A 9,699-nucleotide genomic window follows, 5' to 3' on the forward strand; every position below is an offset into this window, starting at 1 on the left:
AATTTTATTTAATTGTGATTCATGCTTGTGAAGATATGATTACAAACGTGATTTCGTTAAATCGTGCGTAGATCGCGTAATTTTTTATTGCGCACCGTGAACAAATAACCACACCGATTCCTGGCCATAAGGAATATACTGTAAAAAATTGACTTAGCTAGATGAAACTGATATCAAGGCAAGGCCATATACAAGTTAGTGTTTACCGACCGACCGACCAACCGACCGACTTAGTGAGCTGTAGAGTCGAGTTGCACGCGACTAAAAAATTGACACTTTACACGATTTGAACACTATGATCCACTTTTACAATAGCTAATTATATTTCCTGTGTACATTCATTTAAGGAACATGTAATATAGCAATTCACAAATTACTCTTTATATGCTTTCCGTTTTTAATTTATAAAAGTACACTTACAAGTAAAGCAACAGCAGAGGGGAAAGGGAAATGCTGAAAGTCATGAGAAGCTTGTCCCATGATCTAATGAAATAAGCAATCGGAGCTAACATCATTATGCCAAAGCACCAATAGATCGTCACAATGGTAGACATCATGGCTCGTCTTGATGGAGCAACTAATTCCGTAACTGAAAATAATAACAGAGAAAAAGCAATATTTAAATTCAAATTGTCTGTATGGTATTAAATTATCGGGACAGTCTACGAAATATATTGGAAATGTTCATTGTATGCCCGTGACGAACAGTTATCTCATCAAAATATTATTATTCAGCTTTAAAGGTCGGGACATTTACCGGGTGTTGTTTTTATCAGGCATGGTACTGTACCGTTTTTTGTCCCTTGTCCCTGCATGCACACAATGCATTAACTATGACGTGAATCGAACGCTCCTTAGTTATGTCGTCTCAATATTGCGGAAATTTTACGTGAATGTTGGTAGACGGTGCAGTATTACCTATCTTCAGATCTGAATATACCATTTTTGTATATATATACCACAATTGTAATTGTTAAGGTGGTCATAGTTTTTGTAATATGTAAAAGTGTTGTTTTTTTTCGCAACGGGTTAAATTATGAATTTTAATGATAAAATATTATTCCTACCGTATGTGAAGACTGAAACATATATCCCAATATCAGATATTCCGGTCAGGAAGCGGAAACCCACATACATCACATATGATTTCGACAGACTGCATAACATCGTGAATGATAAAGCCAATGCAAAGCCTAAAAACACTCCTTTTCTTCTTCCTAGACTAACAATTGAAATGTATAAAATGTGAGTAGTGTAACGAAATGAATGAATATGAAAGATTACGGTACTAAGTTTGAACTACAATCAAACATGGATTAAGGAATAGATCTATAGAATATATTCCTTAATCCATGACTCAAAAGCGCATATAATTAGGAAACTCGATGAAAATCGCGAAAACCAGTATTACAAGGGTTGCAACATCCACCAGGAGTAACAGGTATCAAGAATCGTGATAAACATTCTTCTTGTATAGTTACGGCCTAAGATTATTCAAATAATAAAAAGTGGTCTAGAATTGTTATCCTGGTCCAGATTGCTTCCAAAATTAAATGGCATGATACTATTATGAAGGTACCGAATTCTTTCATTTATTTAAAACTTACAAATCACAAAGAAGTCCGAATAGAATAGAACCAACAAAGAAGCCTGCTATGTACAACGATGACGCCAACGACACCAAATAACTGTCTTCACACACCAGGTCAAACTACCAAAATATAATGCATATTATATAAATATTTATTGTTGACACTAATAAAGCATTGTTAGGATGTATTGGAACAATTCCTGAAATATAGGTAACAATGATTTTAGAATGATTGAAAATGTTCATCTGGTTTGAAGATACGATATTTAAAAAAACTATTTTGACAAACAAAAATTAGTTACTGACCTGACTGACAGTTTCAGTGCTCTTTTCACGAACTGTCAGTCAGGTCAGTAACTAATTTTGGTTTGTCAAAATAGATTTTTAAAATAATGGTTTTAGATATTGTATATTATAACATAATGTGTGCTGAAAAGGCCGGTAAGTATAGAGGCCTACTGTTGTGCTCGTTCATATACCAAGGAAGAGTTAATTACACTCTTCCCTGCTCATACAATGATATAATTTTGAAAGATTGAAACCTAGCCTAACCTATAACTAAATCAGTTTTAATAGATGTTTATCTAAGGTTTTTTTACAAAGTATTCACCACGAGCTAAACTTTATTGTTCATATACACAATGACAGTTTTGAATATGAGGTACTCCAACGCAACCGTTTCTAAAATCTAAAACTAATCTCTATTTCTACACAATAGAGCATGCATTATGGGAGACACAGTGACTTCAACCAGTCTTTATGCCAATAGTTAATATTATAATAACGTATCAGTTTGTATATTTAATACATACGCCATATGGGCTAGTATATTATTTCTATAGTTTGTTTTTGGACCAGCATAAAGATAATACAATAACATACAAGCCAACTTAGTGTGTGCATAAAAACAATGTTGACATTCATTTATATCTACAATTCAACATTATATCTATTTAATGTATTTATGGTGTTTTTTATCTATAAAACATAATCCTCTTTTCTTGAGTTTTGTCCTACCTCTTGACGAACACAAAATAAACAATCTTACCTCAGACACAATAGTGGAATCATACCGTGATCGATCGTAAGCCCATCCATGTTCACAATCAATCAGTTCAGTCGTATCATTTGCATACATTTTACATTGTGCTTCATTGATTAATAGTGTCCCCTCATCATCTGGTGGAAGACTCATGCTATCGTTTGTATTCCAGCAATCACCGAGATAAAGTTCGCTACAATTAGCTTCATATGGAGGCTTGCAATGGTGATCCATAGTCCCACTGATAAACACGGTTGATATATTAGTAAACGAATTCAAAAATATAAGACAGCATATTGACAATGTCACCAGTTTGTGATAGAGACCATATTCACCAATGTATTTAAAGACGTTATCAAACTTCATAGTGTTATTAGATTGGTACTTATTCAACAACCAATCCTGACGCTACTGATCCCTGGATAGGATTGGTTCTGTTGTGTGTAGGCTACAGTTGTTACAAATGTTAGTTATTAACACTAGAGGGTGAGCTCGCTTCGCTCGCTCCCCCTCTAGGAAGTGTAGACGATGGTTCTCGGAATGATAATGTTCTTCTTTTACGTTTTCTGTCGGTTACCATTATTGAAATGCTTGACATTCGTAAAACTAAACTATTCTGTTTCACAGTGTCTTAGATGATTAATAACATTTTAAGTATAGTCTTTATTATTTGGTAGGGCCCTTATAGGGCGGAGGTGGGGAGGCGGAGTTCATTTGAGGGAGGGGCTTATTCGAAAAAAAAAGGAAATTTTTTAGTTTTAATAATATGGTAACATTTATAATCAAATGAAATCCTCTATCTAAAAGATATGAAAAGTGGTAAAAAAGAATAACAATTGCTTGATTTTCGTGATCGTTACACCACACACAGTGCCCAGCAGACGCTAACCCCACTGTTCATTCTGTAGAATAGATATCATGTTCGAAAAGGATGACACAATTTAGTTTGTCGTTAAAGTTAGACTGAAAGATGAACAAACTTTCGTTTCGGAAAAGACTTCGAGATGTAAATTTGAAGTATTTATTATTATTATATTTTTCTGGCGAGTCGAAGATTTAAAGAAAGTCTAAAAATGTGAAATTGTAAGTAATTCATTGTATAGATTCTACTTTATTTCTCCGTTTATGTTATTTAAATTAATTTTTTAAATACTATTTCTAAAATTAAAAATAAAATTAAAATGTCATTAGTAACATTATTATATTAAAACAAAAATTATATTATATAACATAAATGTAAACCTGGTAGGGTTATTTCTTAATTAGCTACAACATGTTATTACAACGTGTTGATGTTTTTTATTTGACATATTCCCTTCTATACATAACATGTTTAGACCACATTGCTTAGTTTCACGGCGATTTAAATATCTAGATACAACCCAAACCCAAACGAATTTAACTAAACCTGGCATGAGAACCAAAACAAACCGATTTAATCACTATTCCAATAACAAATTTCTAATTTAGTTTATTCTTAAGTATTGGCTGCTTGCATCTGAAGACTTTCAAAATCTTTATTCCCTCTTATGTTGTTTTTCCTGAAACAAGAAAACGGCGTGTCATCGGTAATAGACTAAAAGATGCGGAGAAATATGTTTAAACGTAAAAGTAAAGAACCTAGCGTCGCTAGTGGGAACCACGCTTAAGTACTGTTCTTACCTCGTAATCATTTCAGCTTCTTCTATAGTCTGCGGAAGTGGCACATTTAGAGTTTCAGGCAGAAGTAGTGCCACCAGTCCAGAAGTCACTGACGTCAAACTGAACGCCACCAGTGGCAGAGGTGCCCATACTTTTTCGAGAAAAAGAATCTGAGGGGCAAGCATGCCAGCCACTCGTGAAAAGAGGGAGCATATTCCTAAACCGGTGGTCCTGTAAACACGTATACAATTACGTTTCAGTCAATATGTGACATGTATTGACACAAGTTACAATGGCAGCAAAAGAAGCGGGTACTTGTTATTTTGTATTTTACAGATCATTTACACAGACCAGACAACATTCAGGAACATATTAATATTATTTTACGAACTTATCATATAGTATTACTGTAAAGTAAAATGTATTTAACTTGCCAATCATTGCTAAAGATGTTCTGAAAGCCACCAGTGTTACCGCTGAAAATGTACAAACATAATTATTATTACTCTAAAATGGCCTCATAAAAGCAACATGTTGCTCATTAATAATTGAAAATTCGAATCGACCCGATTGAAAAATACATTGTTAAAAATAATTAGTTTAGTAATAATTGTAGCATATCAAAACAGAAGGTCGAATTCTGATTGTCAGTATATAGTACCGTATGCTCGATTATAATCCAACACACTAATTTAAGCTAAATTGGGACACTATTTGGAATTCATTGTTGATTCAATTCAGTATAATTGAACCCCACCCCAAACTTTCGTACCCAGGCAATCATGGACTAGTACAAAGTACACAGTACCATAAGACGCAACCACCAACCACCATATTTGGGAAGGTTGTGACTGTCCATTTGAGGTTCACACGACATGAGATTTTCAAATGTACAGCTTCCATTAAAGATGTATTGTCCTCCAAAAACATGAAAAATAATAAATAATAAAATCAGACTTTAAATAATTCATTTTGCAGTTTCAATAAAGTTATTCACTTCTGTAAAAAAAAAATCAAAATAAAAAATTATTTCACTTATAAAGAGACAAAAAAAAACGTTTAATTTTAACCAAAAACCATTACCTGACAGACAATTTAAGAATTTGTTGCTTTAAATCACATTTTTTCAGGTAAATCTGTTTTGCTCAAAGTTAATAACTATTACAATAAAATGGCATATTCAACAAAAAATGTGAAACAATTTTTTTTTAGGGGGACAATATATCTTTAAGCACAACGTTCTACAAACAATGGCAAACTGAGTTTCCAAACAAAAGTTTGAATTTTTTTTTACATCGAGCGCGCTCTGGTGTTACTTGACAGACTTGAAAAGTTTCAATAGAGCATGCGCATCGATGTGGACCGAATCTAGACTTACGAATCCATATATTGATGAAACAAGCAACACCACCAGCTAGTGAACATCGTCTGCCCAGCTTCTGAATAAAGAACCAAGTGAACAAGTAGGCCAACAACTCGGTAACACCACCCAAGAAAGTTCCAATGTACACGTCGACGTTTAGACCCTCAACACCATACGTCAAACCATAGTAGGCAAGGTTAACGGCAAACCTATTTTAAACATTAGTTTAAGCAAAATTTAGTTTTAGTTGGAATCTATCAAAAACATATATCTGATGTGGCTGTAATGACATTACACTTTTACCTTTTTAACTTTTTCGGTCACAGAGTTTTAGAGCGGAATACATGAAAATAGTTTTAATACACAAATAAACAAGAAATGTGTCGTACCAACTGTATGTGATGTAAACAGTTTTTCTTCTCATCTGTGGATATCGAAGTATAATCAACGGACTAGTCTTGGTACTTTCACTTGAATCCTATAATAAAAATCCATGCGTTTTACGTAACATTTTGTTTTATGTTACGCTCATAATCTTTGGTTCTTGTTCATTCCGTGTTTACGGTATGAACGCGTCTTAGACTCTGCTAATAAGATGACATTTTGTCAGCGAAATAAATATGTCAACTTACACATCCAACTTCTAAATTGTCCAATATGTCATCCGGTAAATCTCCAACTTTATTTCTTTTTGCAATTTTTTGAATAACAAGTTTTGCTTCTTCAGTTCTCCCTTTGGCAAGAAGCCACCGAGGTGACTCTGGAATAAAACTGTAAAAATAATCAAATTAAGTTAGAAATGAATTACTATATAACCTATCAGCCATACAAATATTATAATACCAACTTTGTTTGACCATCTTTTAATATTTATACGAAATTGTTACCATAAGTGAATTAATTAACAGAGCTAATAATCACATGTTGCTCCCTAAACAAAGTCTTAAGTTTTTCGGATTTGAGTTGTTTTTTGTTTTTTTCATAAGAAAAAAACCATTTTACACGATTTTAACATTATGACCCTACTGTACTATAGAAAAGGCTACAGCTTCAACAGCTAATTATATTTCCTGTTTACATTCATTTTAAGCTTTCCGTTTTTAATTTATAAAATACAATTATAATATATTGGTTCTTACAAGTAAAGCAACAGCAGAGGGGAAAGGGAAATGCTGAAAGTCATGAGAAGCTTGTCCCATGATCTAATGAAATAAGCAATCGGAGCTAACATCATTATGCCAAAGCACCAATAGATAGTCACAATGGTAGACACCATGGCTCGTCTAGATGGAGCAACTAATTCCGTAACTGAAAACAGAGAAAAAAACAATATTTAAATATAAATTGTCTGTATGGTATTACATTATAGGGACAGTCTACGAAATATATTGGCAATGTTCGTTGTATGCCCGTGACGAAAATTATATTATGTTTGAAACTTTAACATTTAACATTAAAATATGATTATATTATTTACCAATTTAGCTTGAAAGGTCGCGACATTTACAGCGTGTTGTTTTACCAGGCATGATACTGAAGCAGGGAGACAAACCTAGGCCCCATGCATATTGCCCTTGCATGCACACAATGCATTAACATGATGTCAATCGAAAGCTCCTTCATTATGTCGTTTTATTTTTTTTTCTGTCTCAAGTCTCAATTTTGCGTGATTGTTTAGTACACTGTGCAGTATTATACCTATCATCAGCTCTGAATATACCATTTTAATTGTATTTGTTAAGTTGGTCAATGGTTTAAAATATGAATTTTAATGATCTTTAATAAAATATTATCCTACCGTATGTGAAGACTGAACAATATAACCCAGTATTACATATTCCGGTCAGGAAGCGGAAACTCGCATACATCACATATGATTTCGACAGACTGCATAACATCGAGAATGATAAAGCCAATGCAAAGCCTAAAAACACTACTTTTCTTCTTCCTAGACTAACAATTGAAATTTATAAAATGTGAGTAGTGTAACAAAATGCAGCAGAGTAGAGAACGGTACTTATAAGTTTGAACTACACTCAAACATGGATTAAGGAATAGACTCAAAATCGCATATAATTAGAAGACTCGCTGAAAATCGCGAAAACCATTATTTAAACAAGAGCAATCAGAGAGTTGCAACATCCACCAGGAGTAACAAGTATCAAGAATCGTGATAAACATTATTCTTGTATAGTTACGGCCTAATATTAGTAAAATAATAAAAAGTGGTCCAGAATTGTTATCCTGGTCCGGATTACCTCCAAAATTTAATGGCATGATACTATTATGAAGGTACCGAAATCTTTCATTTATTTAAAACTTACAAATCACAAAGAAGTCCGAATAGAATAGAACCAACAAAGAAGCCTGCTAGGTACAAGGATGACGCCAAGGAAACCAAATAACTGTCTTCACACACCAGGTCAAACTACCAAAATGTAATGCATGTTAAAGTTATGTTATATAAATATTTATTGTTAAATTAAATACTTATAAGGCATTGTTGTGATGTATTGGAACAACTCCTGAAATATAGGTAACAATGATTTTAGAAAGATTGAAAATGTTCATCTGGTTTGAAGATACGATATTTTAAAAATCTATTTTGACAAACCAAAATTAGTTACTGACCTGACTGACAGTTTCAGTGCTCCTTTCGAACTGTCAGTCAGTAACTAATTTTGGTTTGTCTAAATAGATTTTTAAAATAATGATTTTAGATGTTGTATATTATAACATAATGTGTGCTGAAAAGGCCGGTAAGTATATAGGCCTACTGTTGTGCTCGCTCATATAGCAAGGAAGAGTTAATTACACTCTTCCCTGCTCATACAATGATACAATGATATAATTAATTGTAACCTATCCTAGCCTATAACTAAATCAGTTTTAATAGATGTTCATTTAAGGTATTCATCACGAGCTAAACTTTATTGTTCATATACACAATGACAGTTTTGAATACAAGGTACTCCAACGCAACCGTTTCTAAAATCTAAAACTAATCTCTATTTCTACACAATAGAGCATGCATTATGGGAGACACAGTGACTTCAATCAGTCTTTATGCCAATGGTTTATATTGTAATAACTTATCAGTTTGTATATTTAATACATACGCCATATATGGGCTAGTATGTTATTTCTATAGTTTGTTTTTCGACCAGCATAATGATAATACAATAACATACAAGCCAACTTAGTGTGCAAAAAAACAATGTTGACATTCATTTATATCTACAATTCAACATTATATCTATTTAATGTATTTATGGTGTTATTTATCTATAAACCATAATCCTCCTTTCTTGAGTTTTGTCCTACCTCTTGACGAACACAAAATAAACAATCTTACCTCAGACACAATAGTGGAATCATACCGTGATCGATCGTAAGTCCATCCATGTTCACAATCAATCAGTTCAGTCGTATCATTTGCATACATTTTACATTGTGCTTCATTGATTAATAGTGTCCCCTCATCATCTGGTGGAAGACTCATGCTATCGCCTGTATTCCAGCAGTCACCGAGATAAAGTTCGCTACAATTAGCTTCATCTGGAGGCTTGCAATGGTGATCCATAGTCCCACTGAGAAACACGGTTGATATATTAGTAAACGAATTAAAAAATATAAGACAGCATATTGACAATGTCACCAGTTTGTGATAGAGACCATATTCACCAATGTATTTAAAGACGTTATCAAACTTCATAGTGTTATTAGATTGGTACTTATTCAACAACCAAACCTGACGCTACTGATCCCTGGATAGGATTTGTTCTATTGTGTGTAGGCTACAGTTACACACGACTATATAGAATACCATTAAATGCATCACCGCTCAATTCCTCGTTCAAGTTTAACTGTTAAATATTTATGGTGAACTGACGTGCCTAAACGTAGCTCTCCCGGCTCCTATTGTTAGGTAACAAACCAATCAGATTACTACACTCAAGCCGTCCACCTGCCCATTAATTATTACAATTACACTGCTGATGGCTGGTGGTAGTAAGAAAAAACCGACTCCTAAAGATTCCGGAGAAAACGTAGCTGACTCCG

General features: G+C 33.5%; 2 protein-coding genes across 2 annotated transcripts; both read right to left on the reverse strand.

Moving 5' to 3' along the window:
- Positions 1-416: 416 nt before the first annotated feature.
- LOC144834744 (beta-alanine transporter-like) lies at positions 417-2,867 on the reverse strand. Its single transcript, XM_078689658.1, has 4 exons — positions 2,640-2,867; positions 1,608-1,711; positions 1,068-1,222; positions 417-589 (listed from the first exon to the last, which is right to left on the reverse strand). The coding sequence occupies exons 1-4, from the start codon at positions 2,865-2,867 to the stop codon at positions 417-419; spliced, it is 660 nt and encodes a 219-aa protein (XP_078545784.1).
- A 1,482-nt stretch (positions 2,868-4,349) lies between these two features.
- On the reverse strand, positions 4,350-9,220 carry LOC144834756 (solute carrier family 22 member 7-like). Its single transcript, XM_078689669.1, has 9 exons — positions 8,993-9,220; positions 7,962-8,065; positions 7,472-7,590; positions 6,777-6,945; positions 6,270-6,408; positions 6,027-6,115; positions 5,653-5,846; positions 5,083-5,192; positions 4,350-4,505 (listed from the first exon to the last, which is right to left on the reverse strand). The coding sequence occupies exons 1-9, from the start codon at positions 9,218-9,220 to the stop codon at positions 4,350-4,352; spliced, it is 1,308 nt and encodes a 435-aa protein (XP_078545795.1).
- Positions 9,221-9,699: the final 479 nt, after the last annotated feature.

This window comes from Antedon bifida, chromosome 1 (assembly GCF_963402885.1).
Source record: "Antedon bifida chromosome 1, ecAntBifi1.1, whole genome shotgun sequence".
NCBI classification, from domain to species: Eukaryota; Metazoa; Echinodermata; class Crinoidea; order Comatulida; family Antedonidae; genus Antedon; species Antedon bifida.

Excerpts from the sequence above, each read along its gene's own strand:
- LOC144834744 (XM_078689658.1), bottom strand. The coding sequence starts at position 2,867 with ATGGATCACCATTGCAAGCCTCCATATGAAGCTAATTGTAGCGAACTT. Across the intron at positions 1,712-2,639 it reads ATTCCACTATTGTGTCTGAG|TTTGACCTGGTGTGTGAAGA; the intron begins GTAAGATTGTTT and ends ATATTTTGGTAG. Across the intron at positions 590-1,067 it reads TGTTTCAGTCTTCACATACG|TTACGGAATTAGTTGCTCCA; the intron begins GTAGGAATAATA and ends TATTATTTTCAG.
- LOC144834756 (XM_078689669.1), bottom strand. The coding sequence starts at position 9,220 with ATGGATCACCATTGCAAGCCTCCAGATGAAGCTAATTGTAGCGAACTT. Across the intron at positions 8,066-8,992 it reads ATTCCACTATTGTGTCTGAG|TTTGACCTGGTGTGTGAAGA; the intron begins GTAAGATTGTTT and ends ACATTTTGGTAG. Across the intron at positions 4,506-5,082 it reads GTTGGTGGTTGCGTCTTATG|GACCACCGGTTTAGGAATAT; the intron begins GTACTGTGTACT and ends ACGTGTTTACAG.